Raw genomic sequence first — 26,096 nt, forward strand, 5'->3', positions numbered from 1 at the left:
GGCATCTCTGAGATTGCTGGTAAAGGGGAAGACTTTGCTTTACGGTTCCTGTTTCCCACCTTGGCCTTGGCCATAGCCCACTCAGTGTCCCCCACCCCTCTGTTGCCTTGGCTCTCTGGGTCTCAGTAGTGGCAGCATTTGGGGCCGGATAACTTTCTGTTGAGCATTATAGGGGTTTCATAGTCTCTATCCATCAGATGCTTTGGCCCCCCCTCCCCCCCAAGGTGTGACAAACGCAAATGTCTCCAGACCTTATCAGGGGGCAGGGGGACGACAAAGTCGCTCTAGGTTGAGAACCAGTCGCCCACGCTGTGCCCAAACCCCCTTCTAGCTGTGGCTGTGGACCACCCGCTCAGCAGCGCTCGCTGCTCCCCACTCTGTGACTGGCCTCCAGTGCGTCCTCCAGCCCCATCTCTCCAGGACTGCCTCCCAGGAATTTTATGGCCTTTTAACGTGATGTGTTGTATTTGCTATGTCCCAGGGTCCTTTTCTTCTTCCAGACAGTACTGTCGCTGAGGTCAGGCTCCAGGTCTGATCCTTTGGCTTTGAGCTCTCCACGTCCAGCACAGGGCACTTGCTTGGGCCCGGGTGCCAGCTGGAGGACAGGTCATTCCGATGACCCAACAAAGCCTTGCTGATGTCAGGGTCACTTAAAAGCTTGCTGCCTTTTCTTTTCCAAGCCACCTCTCCCCGTGGCCGTATTCAAAAGCTCTCCGGCGAGGAAAGGGTGGGGAGCCATGTGACATTCCTGTCCTGAGGTAGGTTGTGAAAAATAAGGTGGAGGCTGTAGCCTCCTCACCGGGTTTTAAAATTGAGGGGGAAAAGTTTTAAACTGCTGTTTTTCTCTAAGACCTCAACAAGAACAATCAACTGTTGTCACAGAACAACTTTATCGCCCTTCAGATGGTCAGATTCAATGCCTAAGAAACAAAGTGTATGAACAGCGTTACAGACGTACTTCGAAGGTGTTTTTGTTTAACGCTTGGCACACCTGGATGAGACCGTGTCCTTGCCCCAGAAGCCTTGACCAGGACATTCAGACACTGGCCCAGAGTCCGCAGGGCCTCTAGAGGACGCCCACGTCAGCCAGCCCAGCGCTCTCTGTGCAGAGAAGGGCTTTTTCCTTCTTCCTGGTTAACTCCCTCAGTTGTGCGAATGGGTCCCAGCCCCACAATTGTATAGGAACAGACATTCTTCTGGGCCACCCGCTCAGGTTTGCCAAGGAGAGTGAGAGGAATGGACTCAAGGCCTGTAGCAGGCTGATGGGATGATGGTCGGATTTGTAAACGGGGACTCAGAGCGCCCCGTGAATGAGAGCAGCGATGAGCGGGTGGCCCAGGGCAGCACCGTGGGCTCGGGAAGGGGCGCATCTCGGTTTCAGTTCCCACACTGCCAGTCGCCGACCCCGTGTTCTCTGAGGGAGTTTCCCGAGGAGCACTGGGCATTGTGCATAGTGGGAACTCAGCACGCTGTGATTATCGTCCGTCTTCAGTTTCACCTGAGCTGTCTGCAGAAAGTCAATTTAGACAGGATTTTGGAGAGAGGAAGGGATAATAACATGGTGAATTCTGTAAGGAAAAGTATTTCAGATATAGATGACCCTAGATAAAAGCAAAAAAATGTGAGAAACAGGTGATGTATTTAATTTCTTTGGCTTGATGGCTTGCTTTTTTTTTTATTTTTTATTTTGCTATTTTCCAAATTACCTTAAAGCAGAAGCTTAGATCTTTCTGTAATGTGTATCTTGTTTTCTGTTATTGACATTGGAGAATAAAAGGTGAATGACGGTGGTAGGACCAGCCATAAACTCATCTTAAACTGTGTTGTGTGAAGAGTTTGTAGCTGAATGAAGAATCTTGTCCACATCGCTACCACAGGGTCATCTATTTCCCGCGTTAGGTCTCAGCCACGTGAAGGTGTAGAATACCACAGCTCACATGTGCGGCATCCCAGCAACCCCACATGGTTCAGTGGCTGTTATCACAGAGTGGGGAAAGGTGGTCTTAAGCAGGGGAGGGCACTAGACAGACCTGAGATGTGTTTTCAAACTACCTAGGCCAGATGGTATGCTGGCACCTGAGTCCTGCCACCCTGATTCAGAGCTCTGTTCCTGATTGGGAAGGGGGTAAAAAATAATGTTCCTTCTACCTAAGTTCCCTCTGGGGATCCTATAACAAAAGATACATTTAATAAGAGAAACACAAATGTGTTTATTAACATGTATTTCTCATATGCACATGGGAGCTACTACCGAGGGGAAAATAGTAACTCAAAGTGGTGGCTCAGAACTCTGGCTCATATAGCATTTTCCACAAAGAGGAATTTTGTGGGGAAATGGCAGGCAAAAGGGAAGCAGGTGTAGGCATCCACGGCTGGCAGAGGGAGAAGGTAAACATATGAAAGGAAACTAGTGGTGGGTAGAAGCTCGCAAATTTTACATCGATTCCTCTGGTGGCATCTCCAGGTTGACAGGGTGTAAAGTGGTCCCCGGTGATTAACTTCAGTCCCTCCTTTTAGAGGAGAAAGGAGGGACACCCTTTTGAATTTATGTCATGCTTTCGGGCAAATAGTGGGAGGGCAGAGGGCTTTCCCTGCACCTGTGTCTTCTCAGTTGCCTCCACCTCAAAATAATCCTGCTGTTAAATGTTCCCTGGGGAGCAACACCACCCACAGTGGAGAAACACTGATCTAAGCTCGGAAACCAATGATTGCTACCATACTATTAATTAAACTATAGACTTCATTCAAATTTTACCAGCTTTTCCACTAGTGTCCTTTTTCTGTTCCAGGATCGCATCCAGGATACCACGTTGCATTTAGTCATCATGTCTGGTTATGGTAATTTCTGACATTCAGATGTTATTCTTAATCTTTTCCCCTTAGTTTTCACTGACAGGCTTAGAATAGACGTCTTTGGCTTACGTTCCTGTCTAGCTCCTTTCTTGACACCTGCACACCCTCTGGGCAGATTTCCTCAGAGGGTGTGAGGTCAGGATCTAGTTTTCCTAAATGGTTTCCCAGTTGGCCCCCCACTATTGATGAGATCATCTTTCTCCACTGGTTGAAATTGCCACTCATGTATTAAGTTGGTGCTTCAACAAGGGTTTCCCTGATCTATGTCATTGTTTCACTCCAGAAATTCATGCCTCTTGAATATTATGACTCGCAAGAGCTACTCTGTTACTGTCTGTGGATTCGAAGGTGCAGAATGTTTCAGACACTGATAAATGGCAACCGTTGGCATTGGATGCGGCTCGTTTTGGCAGGAGTCAGGCGGTGAGAGACTGGCTGCCATCATGCCTCTCCAGAATTTGGTTATTTTATTTTTAAAATGCCGCCTCAACCTAATCCCTGTCTCTCTGAACTGGAATACCCTAGGGACCTCACCTAAGTGCACTCATACAGCATCTGTCTTTCTGTGGCTGGCTTCTTTCACTTAGCATAGCGTCCCCCAGGTCCATCCGTGCGGCAGCCTGCGCCCTCACTGCCTGCCTTGCTAAGGCTGAATCGCGTTCCGCTGTGTGCATAGACCACACCTCGCGCATCCAGGTGTCGGTCAGTGGACGCCTGAGTTGCTCCCACTCCTTGACCGCCGTGAATTATGCCGCGTGAGCACAGGTGTGCAGGCCCTGGTCTGAGCCTCTGCTCTCGATGCTTCGGGCTTCACAGATGCAGCAACGGAATCGCTGGACCCTGTGCTCATTCTGCGTGTGCTTCTCTGAGAACCCGCCGTTCCAGGATCCACAGCGGCTGTACCATGTTGCATTCCCACCAGCAAGGCACAAGCTTTCCAGTTGCTCCATGCCTTGTTCACACCCGTCACTTTCTGACTTCCGGTGAGAGCCATCTGAATGGCGTGAGGCGGCATCTCGCTGCGGCTTTGGCGTGTGTTTCCCTAAGGACTCCGCAGTGACGCTGCATGAATTTTCAGGGTCTTATTGGCCGTTCGTGTGTCTTCTTTGGAGAAATGTCTGTTCAGAGCCATCCCCATCCCGTATTCAGGTTATTCTTTGTTTCTATTCCTCGTTTGACAAAAGCTTTATTATGAATGGATGTGGAACATTGGTAGACTTTTTATGCACCTGTTGGGATATGGTAGGATTTTTCTGTTTGGCAAACATGGGGAATTACATTGCTTTTCCCATATAAACTAACTATATTTCTAGGTTAAACTCTAGTTAGTCAAGACTATTTTTTAAAAAATAAGTATGTGGATGGACTTCTCCTCTCCCCTCACGGCCTAGCCAACTCCAGGCCCTAGCCATGCTGGGCGCCAGACGGGCCACGGCGGGCTCAGGGTGCAGGACAGCCTGCTGAGCCTCTTCCATTGGAACCACCCAGGACCGGCAGGCCGTGTGACAGCTGAGGCAGGCCCAGCCTTCCCCTTCAGCATGGGGATTATACGCCATTCGAAGCTCACGGGACCACCGCAGCGTATTCAGTCTGTCGCTGACTGAAGCGTAGGTCGTCACGGGGCGTACGCCTGTAGACGCACCTTACACGGTCTCGTTCTGTCTTCCTTTCCTCCGACACTTCCCCTTGACGGTGATGCATTCGGTGAGCATTTCTCGGGTTTCTATTCCACTTCACTAACTCTGTTTCCAGCTATATTTAAAGTCATCTGTTTTCCATTTTAATGAGCGGATTTGTCATTTTCAGGAGTGCTTTTTAGTTTTGGGGGTCACTCTGGTCAGTTACGTAGTCTCTTGCTCTTCACTTAAAATTTTAATTAACTCTTATTTCTTCAAACACATCAATAATTTTCTGTCCCGCATCTGATGTTTCTAACATCGGAGTTGTGAGTGGGTCTGACTCTGCGACCTGGCTTCAGGTAATGGGTTAGTTTCTTGTGTGATTTCTGGTTCCCATGTTGGGTTGGCCCAAAAGTCCATATCATTTTTTTTGTAAAATAAAAGACACCTTTTTCTATTTCACCAATAACTTTATTGATTTGCATGTTTTGAGTATGCCAGCTGTCTCCTCCTATTGGCTTCTAGTGGGCAGAGGCCAGAGTCGCTGCTAAACATCGTCCAAAGCATAAGACAGCCCCAGAGCAAAGAATTATTTGGCAAAAATGTCAACAGTACCAAGAATCTTCCCAAACCACTTTTAACACATTCAATCAATCACAGCACCTTCTCCACACACTGTACAAATCTCTTTTTTTTGCATTTCAGTTGCATTTTTACCTTTCTTGAAATAATAAAGCATAATATGCCAAAAATGTTGCATATTTTCCTCATTCTTCAATATCAAAATGGCTGCACAAAAATTCACCGATTTTGATAAGTATTTTTTAAAATGCACGCTGATATGACAGCTGTCACAATACGATCTAACAACATTGTTTCGAGTGAAGTTAAAGATGACTAAGCACCACTATGGAAAAAACTACACGGACTTTTTGGCCAACCCAATATATTGCTACTATGACTCTGAGCTCCTGCTCATGGGAACGTTATCTGTGGAGAATCTCTGAGTCCCTCTAGAGGGTTCTGTGCTTGTCCCAGGTGGGCTTACATTGTGCTAAATTTTGAGCTTATGGTTGCTCCTACTAAGCAGGCCGTGTGAATTTTGGCCCCAATACCGAAAGGGGATCAGGTCGTGATCGTGAACTGAGATTCCTCTCAGGGGCTTCCTTCCACGTTGCATTCCCACACCCTCAAAAGCCACGTTTTGTCTCCTGGGCTCTGCGCGGCCTTAAACCCCAGCTCTAGATGGGCAGAAGCCCGCCACGGCCCTCAGGGCAGGCGGGCTTGCTCTCCGCTCGTCCTCTGGAGGGCGCTGAAGCGGCTGCAGGCTTCCCTGACAGCTGAGCCGTACATGTGAAACATGTAGTTAGGTTTATTTCTAGAGTTTTTGTTTGCTTTGTGGCATAACAGTTTGGGTAGCCAGTCCACTATACTGCAGAAAATACAGATCTCGTTCATTAATTTTTTTCCAGTAAAACCCTAAGTTGGCCACCCATTAAAAAATAATGTTAAGATACATGGGTTTATACAAAATAAAATTTCCAGAGTAATTTAACGTTCATCATTACGATGCTAATTTTCCTGTATATGTATATCGTATGCCTCGTCATTTACATAATTAGACTTAAATGGTGTCTATTCTTTAAAGTGGTTTTCCTTACATTATTGGCTTTTTCTCACATTATCATAGTTTTCTGTTATTAAAAACGCTCAGCGGATATGTGGAACAGCTAATGCTCAGATGTGGCGATCCGGACTTTTAACCGTGAGTGCTGAGCAGTTAGCTTGCTTTCTGGTTTCGCTCCGCCCTAAAGAACACTTCACGCGTGTCTTGGTGTATTCATCTTGAACCTGCGTTCTGAAGTTCTGTTTGGGAGGAGAAGTGTTGGGGAAATGCCCGGAATCTTTTTAAGGCTTTTGATTCTGTATTAACACCTGCTTTACAAGGTGGCCGCGGCGCACACTGCCACTGGCCAGGTAGGACAGGCTGCCTCCGGACGGTCTTTCTAGACCTGAGCATCACACGTGTATTTTTACCCTTTGCTCCCTTAACAGGTGAGAGGCAGCGTCTTATTCTCGGTTAAGTCCAAATTTCAAGTAAGGTGGACTTGTTTGCTATTGGCCATGAACGTTTCCTGCTTCGGAAACTGTCTGCTCTTCGACACCCCCTTTGGCTCTTCAGTGTTCGGGGCCTTCCCCAGAGTCTTCCTGCACCAGCCCTGCACCCTGCTGTGTCACGGGGCCCTGGCGGTCAGCCTGCGCCATCTGGGCCAGTGGGTGGGGACCCGGGGTCATGGTGAACTTGCATTTTACCTTTCCTCTACTGGACTCCGATCTCTTTGCCTTCGGAGAATTGGAGTTGTTATGACGACACCAGATAATGCTGGAGCTAGACAGACTCGATGCATCAAAGACCTGGATTGCACAAGTAACACGTTTTCATCTTTTATTGAAAACAGTGTGGATGAACTACTGTGCTCCATGCAATACCACAAAGGAAAGGTAGCTTTCTCTGGCCCAAGATACACACGGGCTGGAGAGAGAGAAATGCAAAACAAGCCCAAGTCCACCCTGCGGAAGCATCTGAACCTAGGCTGAGCCTGCGGAGCAGGGGTTCCTTTCCAGGGAGAGAGCTGGGACGTCTCAGGGAGATGCCATCAGCGGGGTGCAGGAGGACATCCCAGGGGTGGGAGCCACTCATGGAAGATACCGCAATGCAGAAAGTCTCAGAGAATGACAAATGGAACATGTCCTCGGGTCCCTGGAGGCCTGAAGGGTTGCACACAGGACGTGGGCACCATGGAAAAGAAGTTCTGGACCGAAGGCTTCGGCTGCCCCGTGGGCCCTGGGGAAGCTCTGAAGCCTGGGTGAAGGGGCGGCGCCTGCATCCAGCTGGTGGGAAAGCCGTGGTGATGGCGTGAATGTGGAGGTCGTGTTCTGAAGACACGCTCTTATTTCCTTGTCAGGATACATCACTGACATCAACTCACAAACCCCATGTGTGTATTCTGAGACAACCTTCACTGGACTAAAATGTCATCGATCTTTTCAGACTCAGCTCCCTGCTCTCAAGTGAGCCGCTTGCTCTTCTCCCGAGCAGCGAGGAAGTCGTCACGCAGGCACCGAGTCCAGGGTTAGCAGCAAAAGGACTGGAAGAGGGTTTTTAACATGATGTAAGTGGATGTGAGCCGTTAATCACATTATGAAACTTGAAGCACCAAAGCTGGAGTCTCCGCAGCTGAGTTGAGTTAGTTCCTCTGCCAGAAGAAATCAGAGTGTGAGTCCGAAGACTAGCAGAGAGCAGGATGCTAAGTGCGCACCGGCGTCTTTCACTCGGGCTCCACCTGCTAAGCATGAAAGGCTCTTCGTTTAATAATGTGACTCCCCGCTGTCCCCGCCCCGTCCAGACCTGCTGGCCACATGGCGAGCAGGCTTACTTTTTAAAAGATTTATTTAATAACAGCCTCGTTGGGATATAAACCACATACTGTGACTGTCTTGCAGCGTGTTGCTTCGACCAACAAGAGCTTCCAGACGGCAGTTTTGAAATGCAGTGAATCTGTGAATGATGCATATTGTCTCGTGTTATTCAGCAAGGGTCCCTTCATGTCACACGTGCGGGGAACTTAAAACTAAGTGTCGCCAAAACCAAACTTGTTCCTTAACTTGTTCCCGTTCCAGCAGAGAAGCTGCCCTTTAAAATGTGGACTAATTTTTGTCTGCAAGAAAATGCACCCCCGTCGAATCCCAGACAAAGTCTGAGCATCTCGCTGTCCCGGATGACACGCCAGGGCTTGCTCTCTTGTCTGCGTGTCCAGCAGTGCTGATCTCCGGCTTCCTCCCTGGAAACGGCCCTCCCGTGGCTCAACCAGTAGTCGTGTCAGAACTGGAAAGTGTGTGATTTCAAATCCAGGGAAAAGCTAGAGCGGCAACTACCCGTTCTGTAGGAAGTAAATGATTTCGGTCCAAGTGTAACTGCTCTCTTTGCTTCTTTGTCTCCACTCTTCTGTCTACCTGGCTTCTGTCTAATTTTCTACCCACCTGTGCTTCTGCTAAGATAGTGTGCAGAGGGAGAGTGTCAAGTTGCAATGGGTCAAGTTTGCCACCTGGTTTGCAAATGCACTTGGAGAAGAAAAGGGCTGGACCGGATGCCCATGGTGAGGCGGCTCTAATGAGAGAGGTCCACTTGAGGTCTTGCTGATGTCCAGCCCCCACTGAGCTGGCTGCACACAGCACCCTCCCCTTTGCCCCTTCCAGCCAAGTGGGTTCGCAGCCCCTGCCCATCTGAGGCCGTGGGTCAGGTGAGGAAGGGTCCCAGCACGCTCCCGAGCAGAGCAAAGGTTCACGGAAGCAAAGGCCAGGAGAGCGCAGAGCTGGCTCTGCCTGCCATTCAGGAATTAGGCTGCGTCTCAAAACAGGCTTCCCCGAGGCCACCAGAATCGAGAGCGCCCAGGCTCCTTCAGAGCAACCTGGATTTGCTACCAGAAGGGCACTAAGGAATCACCCCTCCTCGCACACTCTGCACCCTGCCTGCTCTGCGGGGCCGGCAGCCATGTCTTTGAGTTGGCGTCCCGTCCCTGCTTCCTCATGGGAGCCTTGACCCTGAGAAAGTGCCTTTGAATTATTGAGTTAATGTTCACCCCTGGGAACTGTCAGAACTGCCCATGACACTTTCGGGTGGGGTCTCTATCTCTTCATCTGCTGGTGCCTGGCAGACAAGTGCGTCTTGAGGATGTTGCCAGGCTCCTCGTGGGCTAAGTGCCCTTCCTGAGACAAGATGATGTGAGTCACCTGACAAGTGTCCCTGAGTGCCAGGCATCAGCCAGGCGTCTGGGAGGTCCCTGCTCATGGGGCTTGCTGTTGAAAGGATAGAGACGGGCAACAGATAGGAGTGCCGCCATGAGAAAGTTTGAGAGGCAGTGAGAGCTTCTGAGTTGGCATTTGTTGGCTTCTTTAGATGGACGGGTCAAGAAAGACATCTCTGAGTGGGTGACGTTTCAGCCAAGATCCAGGCGGTAAGAAGGAGCCTGCCCTGTAAAGGTGGGGAGGATGAGCACTTGGGGCAGAGGGACAACTGATCAACAACTCTTGGTGTGGTCAAGATGGAGCTGGCACATTCCAGTGTCAAGGCCAAGGCCAGTGGAACCAGAGAGGAAAAGGAGTAGGGGAGGAGCGGTGAAAGCCAGATCACGTCAGGAGAAATTCAGGTGGGATGGAAAGCTGTTAGGGTTTAAGCAGAGAATTGTCATGACCGGGCTTACATTTTATCAAGCTGTCAGGTGGAGGTGAGACATGAGCAGAGCAGGGGAGCCACCCAGGTGCGACAGTGAAAAGTTCAAGGTGGGCTTCAGGTGCAGTTCTCAGGACTGTTGGTTATGGTAAATTCCACGTGGAGTGGAGGAAAGGACGGAGTGAAGGCATCACCTAGATTTGGGGGTGAATAAGTCACTGAGTCATTTTCAAATGCATGAGACAGGGCATGGACCTCGAACGGTCGCCGTCCCTCGGGAGAGGCTTCACCGCCAGGCAGAGACGGGATGTGTCTGCAGGTTCCAGGCTCTGGACCGAGCTGTGCATGCAGGCGTGGCCACGTCTAAAGATGCCTACAGGTTCAAGTGGAGGGAAAAGTAAAACCGTGAATGACCCTAGGTAGAAACTAGAGATGGTCACACCGATAGAAGACTGAGCAAATTGAGCCGCTTTTAGAAAAGATGGTGGTTACGCGTGGCGAGGCCAACCAGAAGTTCACTTTCCTGTGCCACTGTTGCGTGGCATGTGGAGTGTGGGCCACGGTGCCGTTAGGGTTAGAATAGCATTGACACTTCACCGCCGCCTTTTCTGTAAACAGGGAACTCTAAGAGGGTGTTTGTGTGTTTAAGTGTGATTGTATTAGAGCCAAGAGATTTTTTTTTTTAATCACCGCCATATGTCATTGCACATGTCTAGTGAAAGTCATTAGGACGTTCCCAAAACTCCCCCTTTAGTAGTTTTCTTTACAGTAAACCTTTCTCGACGACAGCCCTCACCTTGAACCTTAATACAGCCCTGCCATAGTCGACTAGCTAGCGAAGCTTTTCAGTATGCCGGGCATCAGCCCGAGAAGAGGGGTGTGCTGTGCAAGGGACGACAGGGCGTTCCGTAAACTGTGCTCGTGTGACACGCTCAGCAGGAGCTCCCGTTGCCCCACGGCCAGACCTGCTTAGTGTCACGTGCCCGATCTGCCGCTGTAACCGCCGGGGAACAGGCCGACCCCTCGGCATCCGCCTGTTTCCTTTTTGTTTGTGTTCTTACAATCTCAAATAGAAACAATACATATGTTTTCCTTCACCACGTTTTATTTTTAGAAGATCTGGAAGATGAAATGCCTTCAGCTTAGCCACGTGACGCTCGTTAGTGTTAATGAGAGAAAGGCATCTTCCTGGAGAGAAAATCCCCCCTCACCCAAGTGTATAAATAACAGCAGGCCTGTGGCCACATGGGGGCCTGGCTGCAAGGCACGTCCCCAGCTGTGTCCTCGAGGGTTGGGGGCTCACCCCGAAGCCCTCTGATCTGGGCAGGGTGGGCTCTGCCACCTGGCTTGTAACCACAGGCCTTGTCGATTCTCACTGAATTCGCCTCCCCAATTCCAGGGCGTACCTATGTGACCCCAGGGCTTGTCCTGCTGCGACAGGACTTTTCTGAGGCATTCTGGAGGTTTGCAGGCCTGCCTTGACCTTGGACAGCTGTCTGGGGTCCAGGAGAGGTTTAGCCTGAATCTCCCCGCATCCCTCCGCACCCCGGGGCCCGCATATTATCAGCAGCCGGGTGTCAGGGCATCTCGGGAGGTGAGGAGAGTGACAGAAAGGTGCAGAGGGGCTGGGGCTGCCCTTTCAGGCCCCTTTGTGCATTTGAAGGTCCCCGGAGGGTCTCAGAGCTTCCCTGGCCCCTGTAGCTCGCGCCACTTCCTCTTCTCTCACCTGCTTCCCCGCAGAAAAGCCCCTGATGTGACGCAGGGAGGGGCTTGCACACTTAAGGGCCAAGACCAGAGCCAGGGGGGCTGAAGAGCAGGCCTCCCTGCCAGACTCCCTCCTCCACTCCCTCCCCCTCCCCTTGAGCTCCAGAGGATGATGACTTGGTTTGCCCCCCAAAGGACAGCTCTTGTCTACCACAGGAGGGGGTGCAGCCTCTAACCCGCACCGGCCTTCATGGGCCTTCCTCCACTTGGTTCGACAGAATGCGCAGGAAACGCAGTCCTTGGGCGTGGGAGTGGGGCAGGGGTCAAGGATGGAGCCACGGTCTCCCTGCCCGCGTCTCCTCACACATGTGTGTCTTCCTACATTTGTAATAAGGAGTCTGCCCACATCCTATCGAGGATCGTAGTTTTAAGGCGGTGCCTTACCTACGGGCTCTCTGAGTGCTGGTTAAACTATAACAAAAACTCACCTTTGCACCACGCACTATTCTCCTGAGTTTCCACAGTGTCCATTTCCTCCTTGCAGGGCAGGATGGTTGCCGTCCCATTGTGCAGATGAGTAACTTGAGGCCGGGTGGCTTGTGCCCGGCCACAGGGTCAGTGGGAGGTGGCACCAGGCAGGAGGAGGGCCCTGGTCTCTGGGTGCACATCCCAAACTCTTTCCACCGTCTGCATGTGGAACACCTTCCCTCTCTCTGAACGGTGCCGTGCCGCAAGCCTGGCTGTCCTGGGAGGGTCTGTGTGCTCGCCTCTCTGGAGGACCGCACACTGCGTGGTGAGCAGAGCTGACCTCGGGGGGGGGGGGGGGGGGGGGGGGCGGCGGAATTCCGAGGAGCTGCCGGCCCACCTCTGCTCAGCAGCAGACTGATGGACACTGGGAGCCGAGCTGAGAAGCCTCAGGGTGTTTTAACACTTGCAGCACTGGACGCCACCGTCCCCATGTCCATGCTGTTTCGGGTGCACCCACGGACGCAGAGCCAGCGCGTCCCGTTCCAGAGGTACTGAGAATGACTTTGAACCAGGTGAAAACTGCTGCTCTGTCGAGTCTGTTCTAACCTATCAGCAAATGACCGTTTTTAAAAACATTTACCCTCGAACTAATTGCAGACTTAGAGACATGGTACAACAATACAAAGAGGTCTGGTACCCCCTTGCCCCGCGTCCCCTGAGGCCAGCGAGTAAGGTGCAAACAATGACCATTTTCGTGAGCATTTTTCTTAAATCAACCAGCACTAACGCAACCTCAAGATGGTCTGTGCCTGGAATCTCACTTTTTAAGGGCCACAGTTTGACCCCAAGGATTTCTTTGAAAGGCGTCAAGATGAGGCACGAAGACGGCTTCGCGCATGGCAGGGCCTGGAGGAACCGGGGGGGGGGGGGGGGTGGAGGCCGGCAGCGGCCCTTCCAGAGAGAAGCTTTAGAGCGGGGGGTCCAACCCCACGGCCCCGTGGCTGTGACTGCGGCCGACACCGAATCGCACATTTACGTAAAACATGAGGTTTTTTGTTTGCGTTAGTGTTTCTGTATTTAATGTGCAACCCGAGACGACTCCTCTTCCTCCGGTGGGGCCCAGAGACGCCCAGAGGTTGGACACCCCTGCTGGAAAAACCTGACTGGGGCGCCGAGAGGTTCAAAGGCTGAGTGAAAACCAAACTGACCATCCTTTTCCCTAGTGTTTCAAAATGATGAGTAAGTTGGAGAGTCAGACCCAAAAAGGGCAGGGGGAGCAGGTGTAGGAAAGAAGAGGGCACACCCCTCGGCCACTCTGTGTAATTCACGGCCAGTGGTGCACGTGTGTGTGCGAAACAGCTCACAGCTGTCTGACGCCCACCTTTTCCGTGTCAGAAGGAAGTGGTTCCTCCGCCGGCCGACCTGACAGCCAGCAAGATGAACGCGCATGGGGCCCCTCTCCTATCCCCAGGCCCCTCTCCTGTCCCTGGGCCTTTCTCCTGTGCATAGGGCCCCTCTCCTCTCCCCCGGCCCCTCTCCTGTCCCTGGGCATCTCTCCTGTGCATAGGGCCCCTCTCCTCTTCCCAGGCCCCTCTCCTGTCCCTGGGCCTCTCTCCTGTCCCTGGGCATCTCTCCTGTGCACAGGGCACCTCTCCTATCCCCAGGCCTCTCTCCTGTCCTGGGGCCTCTCTCCTGTCCCCGGGCTTGCCTGTGACACATGGGTTCAGGAACCACGTGGGATTCTTAGTGACTTTTGTCTTCTCCACGTTGCTCCAAAGGGATGGTTTTCAATAAGACAGCGATAAGTTTGTTTCCACAGAGAAATCCCTCCCCTCGTCAGGGCATAAGGGAAACACTTTTCCTAGACACAAATACTCACTATACCATTTAAGAAAGCAGTTAAATGTATTTCCATTTTTATGTACCTAAGTGGCCTCTCAGGGCATGCTCCTAAACAAAATATGTTTTGTTTCTTACAACTTACTCTCAGAGGCAAAAAGAAGTAGCTCAGTAAGTCCACACTCAGTGGGGGCCATTGCAGGATGCTCGGCTGCCGCCGCACCACCTGCCGATTTCATTGGGAAATGATGGTCATTTGGGGAGGGAATGAGGAAGGAAGGGACAGGGGACGTGTGATGTCCGAGCCTCGTACCCCTGGGAGACAGGGCAGAGGAAGCCGGCCGGCGGCAGGGGCTCGCTCTCCCCCTGGTGGCTGTGGCCTGGCCGGCCGGCCGGGACCCAGACTCATGTGGCCGCCGGATTGAGCCTTCGTTACTGTGTTCCCGTGGCGTGTGCTGCTCCTCAGAGGCCCTGGGGACTCTCCGGTTCTGATGTTCAAAAATAGCTCTTCAAAGAGAGCAGCGTTCTTAGCAGAAGATGCATGCAGGGCCACGCGTTTCCAGCTGAGCTTTGTGAAAAGCTCTGAGAAAACCGGAGGGGTGATGTCAGCCAGGCGAGGAAGGGCTGCCAGCGGCCCAGCAGGGCTGAGAAGTGGGGCCTGGAGCTGTTTCCACAGGAACCCCACAGCCGTGGAGTTCACTTCTTTTTCTGACGGGACCCCGGGAGGCATTTATATCTGCCCTACACGGGGCTTCCAGAACTTGTTCTGCAAGTGAGGGCCCCACACAGATTGGAGGGACGGACAGGGCTAACTTGAGAGGCAGGGAGTGGGGGAGTCGTGGGTCAGACCAGCCCTTCGAAGCCCCCCCAACGGGGGTTCCTCACAGCTGACAGAACCGACGTCCGAGGACATGCAGACGTGGCACGTGCGGTCAGAGCCCTCGGGGTTCTACAAGATCCCGAGCTCCGCCCCTCCCACGGTGGGCCCAACCTTTGATAGTGCTGACGAAGCACTTCAGACTGGCTCTTTCATTGTGTGCACCTGCTTCACAACCAGCGCGAAATCAGCGTGAAATCAGCCGGCTTCCGGCTGCAGTCCAGCAACCGCTGAGGTGAGGTTCAGGACGTGCGGCTTCTGGGGCCTGTGATATCCGTCGTCACCTCACTTGTATCCAGTGAGTCCCGGGCAGGTCCACACGCCCATTTTCTGTTCGTTTTTGTAAAGAGGGGGAAAGCGGTCATCTACTCGAGTTACTGCCCGAAAACAGCAGTCCAAGCAAGTGACAATGCTGACCGTTACTCTATTATAGTATTACCTGGATGTTAATATTAATCTTAATAATATAAATGTCACTCTATAAAAGGGAATCACATAAAGTGCGTAAATATCTTACTCATTATATGCATAGGTAAGTTTATAAAAATAGTGTGCTACAAATAAAAATAAATAGGTAATACTATTGTCTCATTATGGTAGTAACTTGATTTCCTAGATGAGGCTGGGTGGCTGCTAATGGTGGAGGAGGGCTTTGAACCAGGTACCAGGCCCCAGGGGCAACGTGCTTGACTCTTTGGCCTACGGTCAAGGTCACTGGAGTCCCTAAGGGCACCAGCAAGCGCTGCTCCTTCAGAGGCAAATGCAGGAGAGCAGCATGTAGGAGGAGCTCCTTGGTGGGCCCCAGGGAAGTCCCCGCAAGAACAGCAGTCCTATGCTGAGGGCAGTGGTGGCCCCAGTCCCCCAGGCAGCTCCGCAGCCCACCTGCCATCTCTGGGAGAGCGCTGTGTGCTGAAGACAGGGCGTTGGATGTGCCCACGCTCTCAGACGTTTTGAGCACAGCCCTCATTTTATTTTTAGTAGAAACAGAAGCCTTTTCTGGAAGCAGCGAGCGGCACCGAGAGGCACATGTGCCTCCGTCTGCCCCTGCAGCGGAGCGAAGCTGGTTTAAGGTTTCCGTCCCCACGAGCCGAGCTCTCCATGCAGCCACTGTCCGTCTCGCGGCCTGCGGAGCGTGTGGAGTCTCAGCAGTGTCGCTTTACCCCGGTGTCTCTGCCCCTTACGAGATCTGGGCACCTCTCCACAGGAAGAGAATGGGGTTCCGCTAGAGAGAGTCCTTCCGAGAGGCCAGGAGCGAGGGAGGTAGGGCAGACGGGATCGCCCCTCGATGTTCACTGGAGGGCGGTGCCCAGTGTGCCCAGGCGCTGGCTCACACAGCCCACCTCACCGAGCTGCCCCTCCTCCAACTGTGGGAGCTGGGGAAACTGGGGGAAGCCGGACTGGCAGGTTTCCACGACATCAGGCTCTACCTGCCAGCACAGGGCAGGCTGCCCCTCATAGGGCAGGCAGTTACAGCCCTACTGTGTGCTAGGCTAGCACCACCTGAGGCTGAGAAGGCTACTCCCAGGTGCACAGTGGGCTCTCCAGCTTGGCTGGGGAAGGTTTCAGGTGCTGAGGTGGCTGCGCTGAGGGTAGCAGGTGCACGAGGCTGGCCGTGATCCCATACAGCTGGTGACCAGGGTGGTGGCTGAGAGGAGGCACCCCCCCCAGTGCCCTTGGGGTCGGGCCCAGGGCCAGCCTCGCCTACAGCAGGGAACCAAGAGCTTGAACCAGGCTATCACCGCTCTCCAGAACATAAGAATAAAATAGAAAAAGCCCGTGGTGCCCAGTGTGTCTGTGGAGGATACAGATTGTTCCATCGCTCCTAAGGCTCTCCCAAAGAGCCACGGGTAACCACAGAAAGAAACACCGGACTGAAGTGTCTGGTTTGTAAAAGATAAATGTTTGTGGTGATTGATGAGAATGGAACCCGTGTTAATCCCTAGCTCTTCATTCACTGGTACGTGAAAGAGGCATTCATTAGACACCTACTGTGTGCCAGGCATTGGCTCAGTGCCCCCGTGCTCCAGGCTCTCTCGGGCCAGCAGAGCCGTTGGCATCACAACTGTGTCCAGGAAGCTGAGGACGGCGAAGAGCTGATGGAGGGAATGTGGCTGATTCAGGGCCTGGGGGTCAGAGTGCAGGGCAGCAGGGAGGGGCCTGGCGTGAGTCTGAAGTCCCTCGAGTCAAGTTGGAAGGGCCTTATAAACCCACCAGGGGAGTCTGGACCGACGGCAGGGCCAAGCCCTTGAAGGGGCAGAGACCGCATTAGATTTGCTCTGCATTAGATTTGTCCCCTGGGCAGTGTGGAGCACGGATGGGAGAGAGCCCAGCTGAGGGGCTGGGACCCAGCTAGAGACGGTGCAGACCCATCCCTGGGGAGGAGGGGGTCCCAGCAGGGGGGATGCAGTGGACAGAGCTTTGTTGTCAGCGTCAAGGAAACGGGCGTGCCTGGGCTGCCCCTGGGTTGCTGGGCCAGGCGATGGGGTTGAGGGTGAGGAACCAGTGGCTTCCCCTGAACAGGGCAAGCTGGAGTGAAGGCTCACAACCAGAAGTGGAGATAGCATGTACAGGAGCACTGCACTCTGGCTGGAGGGGCTTGTAGTTAGGGCTGAAGCAGGAATGGGGCAGGGCAGGAGCAGAAGGGGGGACCCTCCAGAAAGAGCAGGTGCTCAGAGGAACCAAGGGGGAGGCTTTGAGAGCCTCTGCGTGGTGTCTCGTTGGCTCAGAAGAAGAGTGCTCGTTGGAGGTGGGCCATCCGGCATGAACAAGGCCCAGAGAGCAGGGCCAGCCTGCAGAAACCTGATGGGTTCTGAGTAGAGATAGGGCTGCTGGTCCAGACCCGAGAGGGTCCTGGCGTGAAAGGTGAGAGTACCTCAGGGGGCCCGAGGGGACATTCACGGGGTCCTGGAGATGCATCCTGGGCCCTGGTGAGCCTCCCAGTGGCCGCCTCTCCACTCCCCACAGAATGTGTTCCTTCTGGGCACCTGGGCACACTGATGGTAGCACGGTCCAGCCCTCAAGGAAGCTAAAACATCCTGCATGTGCTGACTGTGACGTGTGTCCCCTGCAGGAGCAGAGGCAGGGGATGGAGCCTTGGGGACGGGAGGCCTCTGCAGGGACTGGGGCTCAGCTGGAGGTCAGAGGTCTGTAGTGGGGGGGGGGTAGGGATCGAAGCGAGGTGGGGACAGAGGAGGTGTGTGGGCAAGGACAGGAAAGTTCCCGTTGAGTTTCAGAACTTGGGGGGCTGGGGAGGGTTTGGGTTTGGTGAGGCTGTTATGGCATATGAAGGGGGTGGGGGCTCAGACAGGAAGGGGGATCGGGGTAGACTGAAGGGACACTGTGTTCCAGGCAGCGGAGTGGCAGTGAACGTGTACTGGTGCCCCTCCCACACCCAGAGGCCGCCCTGCCCGGAGTGCTATTGAATCAGCTCCCCCTGTGACCGGGGACACAGAGGAATGCCACCGTGGCCCAGGGCGGGGCCCAGTCCAGCCCTGAGACGGTGAATAATTGAACACCCCTCCTTGGTCTCACAGCGTTAATGGAGCAAGCGTGAGAAAAATGATGCTCTGTCCACGAACAACCAAACTGTAACGATTGTACGGGACCCACTTAATAGGAAGCATGGGGCAGAAACGTTTCTTTTCACCGTGAGCAGAGGTGTTTGCACGTCAGCAACCGAGGGAAACCTTGCGGCAGGATTAGCATCGCCGGTCATGAAGTCTGGCCGTGACAACCCTTCCTGCCCATGACCAGGGAGGCCGAGGGGTCTGTGACGAGCCATGGCCTCGTGGCTCGGCGAGGCCCGTGAACAACCCACTGGTGTTTCTCTTTTCAACACTGTCTTCTGTGTCCAGTGGTGCTGGAGAGCCCGGCAAAAACCAAAAACCGCCCAGTGCCCTGTGACGGGGTCCCCCATCTTCTCTCCTAGGCGATTACACGTGCTGTGACTTGGTTGTGAAATTGAAGGAGTGCCAGAGGAGTGAGCCCTCCGCCACACCCACGCCTGCGCCTGCGCCCGAGCCTGCGCCCATGCCTGCGCCCACGCCGCCCCGGCCAGCACCCTCCGAGGAACTGGAGACCCCTGACCTGCAGGAAGGCCCCTCTGAGTGCCAGCAGATACCTGCCGCCACCGCCTTGACCTTGCAGGTAAGGCCTTCCGCCTGCCTAGCCTTGGTTCCCGCCACGGGGAGACCCTTCCTGGGGGTCTGTGGTCCCACGACCTCACTTCCGCTTTTTAGGCTACAGACCTGACTCCCCTCCGTTGTGGCTGTGTGACTGTGGGCCTCTGTTTCACAGTGTGAGCCGTGGAGATAATGAGACCTAATCCACTGAGCAAGAATGGGGGTCACATCATCTCAACAGTGACAATGGCCACAGCAATGACAGTCTTTGGTGAAAAGCCACAGTGTCCAGATATTGGGCAGGTCGCTTCATAGGCATCAGTGCCTCCCACCCTCAGGGCCCCCCTTTGGGGCAGGGGTCCCTGTGACCCCATCTTCAGACAGGGCCGTGAAGCCTTTGGAGGATGAAGGAAGTTGCCCAAAGTTGCACAGCCCTGAGTTCAAGTGCATGGCGGCTTTCACCTGGCATCTTCTCCAGGGTACAGAAGGAAGACACACATATACATCTGTAAAGTTTGAAAGCACGGTGGCAGAGCAACGAGAAGGGCAGGCACCTCGCAGAACACCCTTGCTCATGGTGGACTGACAATCACACCTTTGGGGAGGGCCCTCGGGATGGTGTAAACCACCCTGCACGTGGGGAGGTGGCTCTGTCACCAGGCCCTGAGCCCTGGGGTCCACGGGCCCATGGGGAGGGACTCATGGGGCCCCAGATCAGCCTGAGTCTCCAGCCTCAGGACAGGTGGCCAGGGCAGCAGCCTCAACAGGCTGCTCGCAGGGGCCGGCCCTCCAGCCCCGGGCACTTGTGCACGGTCCCTGGAAAGGTCTGGCTCCAAGATGACTCCTTTCCTGGCCCAGCTGCCAGGGGCTTGTCCATGAAGAGAAGGGGACCCCCGGCATCCCCCCGGGAACTCTGAGCTCCCCAAGGGCTGGGAAAGGGATGGGGCAGTGCCTCCAGTGGGCCTTTGCTGAGGACCTACTATGTGCAGAGCTCGGGTACTGGCTGTGAGGAGTACAATGTGGGTGAGACGCGACCTGTGCCATCAGGAGCTCACGGGCCAGCGTGGAAGTAGAGACGTGTGGGTCCTTCCTGCAGGAGGTGGTCTGTGAGGTACCCGGTTGCTCAGGCTGAACGGGGGGGCCCCAGAGCTTACGGGGAGAGATGGACTCGAGCCGATGGCTGTGGCCGAGGTAGTAGCCGAAGCAAGGGTCAACTGGGGCAGAGGCTTTCAGGGAATAGCTGGTCGAGACAAGGAAAGGCGATGTGGGAAAGGCATGGCCCTCCCCCAGTGGAGCACCACCCAGGTACGACGAGCCTCGGTTTTTGCATCTGTCACGCGGGGCGACCTCTGTCTGTCGTGCAGTACCAGCACGGGGATTCCCAGAGACGATGGATGCCCACCAGGTGCCGGGCCCAGGGGCGGTGCTCTGTGTCAGCAGATCTGTGTGGGCAGCTCAGCGCGTGGAGTACGCAGGGGTGTGAGCGACGGGCTGGGGAGGGAACGTGGGGAATTCTGGTCTGCTCTGTGGGGTGTGCAGAACCATTTTGCAAGGCAGAGATATTTTGCCAAGTCCCTTTCCCTGGGAGGGGACATTACATGGGGGGATGACCTGGGTCTGCGCTGCCTCAGGCGTCCATTCCCCAGCAGCAGCGAGTGGCTTGTGGTGCCCCGTCCCTTCCCACCCCTGTGTCTGGGAGACAGAATGTAGGGTGTTCCGATCCAGGTCTGTTAGAGATGAAGGGACTGACAGAGTGGAGGAAGGAATGGGTAGACATCTGCTTTGCTCTTGTAACCTGGATGTTGGTGACAGTCTGCCGTGCCACCGTGGGGCCCTGGGTGCTGGTGGGGACTGGGGAACCTGCCCGCAACAGGCCTGCAGCAGTCTTTCCATGAACTAGTGCCAGAAAACGGCAACACGCATGTGCACTGTGGCTTTTGGTCTCTGAGCGTCGTCCTTCCGATCCGCTTCCTGACCAGATCAGACGGACATCGCCTTTCTGTGACCCTTCTCTTAAAACTAACGTGTTTTCCTGGCTCCCGTCAGGAAGCCCTGGAGGTCCGGAAGCCCCAGTTCATCTCTCGCTCCCAAGAGCGGCTGAAGCGGCTGGAGCGCATGATTCAGCAGAGGAGAGCCCAGCGGAAGGAGAGCCCAGGGCCGAAGCAGGGCCCCCTGCCCGTCCGCGCCAGCAAGAAGCAGTTCACCGTCCCCCACCCGCTTAGTGGTGAGCTTGATGGGAGGGGGGCTGGGGGGTACACAAGGCTGGACCCTGCACCCCCGGGGCTGGTCTCCATGCTACCACTGGTGTACACAGGACCTGTGTTCACCCCAAGCCCCGAACCCTCAGTCTCACAAACCAGCCCTGGGAGCCGTCCCATTTCAGGAGATTCTTTGTGGGCACAGAACCCAGCAGATATAACTCAGGACACAGTTCTCCATGAGGGCCAGGAAAGGAGCCACACCATGGTACAGCCAGAGTAGCAAGGTCAGATTCTTGGCTCCTGACTGACATTTGCAAGAGACACCCTTTGCCCTTCTAGATTGCAAAAGAGACGTCGGCGTGGGGGGTTGACTCCAGCTTGGCTACATGAACTCACATCCTCTGGAAGCCCCTCGCCTGCCATGAGCCCCAGGCACAGGGTGCCAGCCTTCGAGGCGCAGCAGAGCCAGGGTCCTACTGAGCCTGTGGGGCGTCACTCTGTCACGCTCACCAGAGAGGGGTTGACAGGACCCCACCCCCCAGGGCCAGGCCTGGGCCAGGAGCTGGGACAGCAGAGCGTGCAGGACTGGCCTCAGGCCTCCCCTCAGGGAGCTCATAAACTGACTATTAAACCAGCAAGAACGACAAGAAGAGGCGAGAGGGAGACTGGGGCCCACAGTGCTCGCTGACAGCCTGCAGCTGGGACCGAGAAACCCAGAAGCTGGGGGACCTCAGATTTACTCCTTTGGATGGGGGAGCAAGGTCCTTCTTCCTAGGAAAACATTCTGGCCTCCAGGATGTGAAATCACATGTCAGAGGGCAGAGGGAGTTGTTGCAGGATTCCTGTTAACCCCCACGGTCCACAGCAGGCCCTGGCCCTCCTTTCCCAGAGCACTATCGGGGAGGGACTAAGACCCTGGCAAGGGCGGACCTGAATGCATCCTTCTCGTGGCAGAGGATTTGCCAAATGCCTGCTGCTCCATCCGTGAGGCACTTCCCAGCATGCTAAGGAAAGGAAGCCAACAAAGGGAATGTGCCTAAGGGCCGCCCCCTTGCAAACGGGGGTCTCCGCAGCGGCGGGCAGATTGAAAAGAGGCTCGTCCACTGTGTTCTCCAGGGGCTGTTGAGTCTCTGTCCCAACGGGGAGCCACCTGGGTTGAGGAGCTGCCCTCTCAGGCTGCCATGACAAATGTCGCCGCAAGTGGGCGTCCCCTGGGGCACGCTGGGGCTCCCCTTGCCCTGAGGAGGGCGGCAGGGGTGGCACTGGTGTGAGGGCCGCTGGCCAGACAGTTCTGAAGGTTCAGATGGTTAGGGCACCATGTGTGTTGCCCACGCCCAGGAAGCAAGGGCACTGTAGGGCTCCGTGCGTTCACATATGCACAAAACGTGGCACAAGCTTACGAAAGGGAGAGTGAAAAGCAAGGGGCTTCCTTTCCAGTCCAATCCCCTCACTTTGTGGAGGAAAAATGGAGGCCCACGGGCATTTGGGGACTTCTGTGTGAGACCATTCAGCAGCGGCACTGCTGGCTGGGTTCCTCGCCCCCTGGGCCAGCGGCCCCCAGCTGCGCTGCTCGGAGGCCCCCAGTGGCCTGGGGCACCATCTGCCCCATGATCGGGGACACTGTGTGGCCCTCTGTGTGCGGTTCCTGAGGCTGCTGTCAGAAAGGACTGTGGACTATGTGGCGAGAATGACAGAAAAGGATTCTCTCAGGGTCTGGAGGCCAGAGTCTGAAGTCCAGGTGTCCACAGGGCTGATCGGCCCTGGAGTCTCCGTGAACTCCATCCTGTGCCTCGTTGCTGGTCTCGGGTGGCTCCTGACAACCCGTGGTTTCCTCGGCTCCCAGACGCGTCCCTGCAGTCTCAGGCTCTGTCTTCAGTGGCCTCCCCTCTGTCCGTGTCTTTGGGCGCGAATTTCCTCCTCTCCTCAGGACACCAGCCCTTGAGCTGGAGTCCATGCTCATCCCGTATGACCTCATTCAACTCGAGCTCCCCTGCAAAGACTCTGCTTCCAAATCCAGTCGCCGTCACACGTCCAGGGGGCTTGAACCTGTCTTTGTGGGGGAGACGCAGTTCTACCCACTACGTCATCCTGTGGTGTTTGCACAAGGCAGATACGCTTACAAGTTCACCTTCCTGTACGTGAAAATCTTAAAACCGTGTATAATGGAAGGTGATCAGACTAGTCAGCAGCTGTAAGTAACTGGGGCACCTTTTTCTTCCCCACGTCCCAGACAGTCCCAGCGGCCCGCCTGCTGTCGGCAGGACTCGTGCCCGGGCGCGGCCAGCCGGCCTGTCCTGCCGTCCTGATGCGTTGATGAGAGTGGAGCCTCGTGTGTGTTCGTTGGGTCAGTTAAAGCAGACGGACAGGTTCCGAAACCAGAGCCTCCTTCCCGTGAGCTCGGGCAGGCGGGAGGCGGCGTGCGAGGCCCCATTAAGCACGTCTGGAGCGCACGGCTTGTCTTCAGCCTGTCTGCTGGCAGGCTGATGCAAGCGAAATGCAGATGTGTTTCTTACATGCCGAATTAGTTCACAAATCATGTGCGTGAACGAATGAGCTCTGGCTGCAGCGTCAGGATGTCTGTTAGGAAGAAGACTCAGTTGCTTTCGGAGCGGGGCTGGCGCAGCCGTCTCGATTCCAAACAGACCAGAGAGGCTCAGGTGGGAGCTCTGGCAGCTGGCAGATGCCCACTGGGGCGGGGGCTGCCGGGACAGCCAGCACCTGACACGCAGGGACAATGATGACGAGGGCCGGAGCGCCAGCTCTGCTTCCTGTTGGCTGATGAATTCCGAGCAGTTTTTACAGCCCAGGCAGTGCGTACATGTGCCTGCACTCATATGTGAGTGCTGCGTGGGTTCCCTGTGTAGAGCTGAGGGGACTTTGGTGCAGACCGGGCATTACAGAGGGACCAGGAGGTGGCATTACAAAGGCCCCTCCTACAGCCCAGCCTGACTTTCCCGACTGCCTCGGCAGCGGCAGCTTGAGTTCCCAAAGCTGATTAACTTGTGTCTCTTTCCTCGCCGGGGAGCCACCTGGGCCACCTCTGCATGGTTCCAGCAGTGACATCGGGAGCGTCCTCATCCGTCTCTTAGCACTCCTCTCTTGAGAGCCCACTGTGTGCCACGCACAGTCCCTGGTCTCACGGATTTCCTCAGGTCGTGGGGAACACATGCAGATAAAGAGGCAAGGCCGTTGGGATTTGCTAAGTGTCGGGGTGGGAGCTTTCCTGGGTTGCCATAGAGACCCACGTCCCTGGGCTCGCTCTTACCTGGGGACGTGGAAAGCTCCTGACGGAGGAGCCCCGGACTGTGTTAGGGTGAATCATGGTGCGGGGTAGGAGTGCGGGAGCCCAGGAAGGAGAGATTGCTGGGTGCTCAGCTCAGCTCAGCTCAGCTGGACCGTAGGATGGGGGTGTGGAAGGCAGAGGGAGACAGGGCCCAAGATGAGCCAAGGAGGCCGCAAGGCATGTGTGTGTATGCTGCTTCTGAGTATATCCATATTCTGAGCTCCAAGGCTGAGGCAGGATAGCATAGCGTGGCTCCCAGCAAGATGGATGAGGTCAGTCCAGGGACCTAGAGTGCACACGGGCGAAGGGGACCAGAGGTTCCTGGGTGGCAGAGTGAGCAGCACGTGGTGACTGCCGAGTGGAGCAGAGACGATGAGACCCCAGGAGCTGCAGGAGGAAGGCGGGAGGCAGTCTGCTCACAGTCCGAGGTCCAGTCTCCAGTCTGAGGGCCTCTCTCTCCTTCCGGTCTGCTGGCCAGTCTGTCTCTGTCCTGTTCTGAGTGCACTCCCCGAGCCTGGCCCTCAGCTTCTCTGCTGGGCTTGGGGCCCAGCCTCTGAGCCTCCCTGGATTCCATCCCCACTCTGCAACCCAGACCCCTTCCTGCCCGGCTCTCCCCACCTCCCGCATCCTTACATCAGGTAGCAGTCACGATCAGGGTCCCCAAGCCCCTTGATAAGGCCCTCACTGGTCCCTCTTCCTCCCTGCGTACTCTCGCTGCCTGGCTCAAGCCCAGCCTCTTCTTTCACCTCCGATGTCCATAGCGTGGGGACCTGGGCCGTGCGGGGAGTTTCCCGCCACAGTTAAGCTCTTTGCTCGTGATAAGTCACCGCTGCCACCTGCTCTCCCGGCTGCAGCCCGGTGTGAGGCTGGCAGTGCTCGCAGCCCAGGTGGCCTCACTCCTGTCTCTGTTTGTTCCCCTGTGTCAGGGTCCTCTGCATGACTCTTCTAGGTGGTCCCCTTGACCTGCGAATGTGTAGAAAACCCGTCAGGAGCATCCCCTTCTGCTGCAAAGCCCATGCCCCTCCCCCACCGGACTGCTCCCATCCACTCTCTTCCATTTGCAGACTCATGGCCCCTGTGTCCCTCTAGATCCCCTGCCTTTTTGCCTTCTTCATTTTGGATTAGATTATAGTCATGTGGGTTCGCCAGAAAACTCTCCCGGGGTGGTAAGTGCCAGTGGGTGTGCATCACACCAGGTCACTCTGGGAAACCCTGCTGCACGGTATTCGTCGGAGTCACGCTGCCCACACGTCCAGGGTGAGCCAACCAGGAGAGCCCTTCCAACCACGCACCAGTAGAAGAGCGGCCTTTGCGGAAAGGCCTGCTCCAGCAGCTCCGCCTCCAGCAGAGCTGCCCTCGCTGCTGATTCCTGGCTGGAGCCAGTGTCATATTAAAGTGACTTTGCATTTCCAGAGCACTGAGCTGGAGAAGTGGCTGCAGACCGGACCTGAGAGGGCGGAAGTCATCTGAGTGACAGCCGTGAGCCGTTCACCACGCAGCTCCCGAGTGGCCACAGCCTGCCTTCTGCCCAGTGCCTGCCCTGGTCTCGTGCACGCTTTTCCCCAAGATGTAACAGCAAATTATTACTCTGCGTGTAAAGAAAGCAAGAGGCATGGTGTGACTAAAGGCCATTTCCCAGATTCAAAGACATTCGCATGGACATTATCATCAGTGCCCTTCCCAGGCCTATGACAAAGGTCTTGTTTTTAAGAAATCTGGGGGAAAACAGATCAATTGCTGTCCATTCATTAAAAGTAGGCCTAAAGGATGGGTTATTTCCAGTTGCCTCAACGAAGGTAAACACAGGTGCAGAATGGTAAGAAAGAAATGGCTTTATCGAGGATTCTCTTTCCAGTTGCCTCAGTTTCTCTCTCCAGGCGATTTCCCCTCTGCCCCGCGAT

At 54.9% G+C, this 26,096-nt stretch overlaps 1 protein-coding gene across 1 annotated transcript in view; it reads left to right on the top strand.

Annotated features, from left to right (window-relative positions):
* Positions 1-26,096, top strand: part of C4H10orf90 (chromosome 4 C10orf90 homolog) — a 145,069-nt gene that overhangs the window by 110,888 nt on the left and 8,085 nt on the right. The window contains 2 exon segments of the mRNA XM_053922909.1: positions 18,519-18,736; positions 20,758-20,935. Of these exon segments, the coding sequence (XP_053778884.1) occupies positions 18,519-18,736; positions 20,758-20,935 (396 nt within the window).

Source organism: Desmodus rotundus, chromosome 4 (assembly GCF_022682495.2).
Source record: "Desmodus rotundus isolate HL8 chromosome 4, HLdesRot8A.1, whole genome shotgun sequence".
NCBI lineage: Eukaryota > Metazoa > Chordata > Mammalia > Chiroptera > Phyllostomidae > Desmodus > Desmodus rotundus.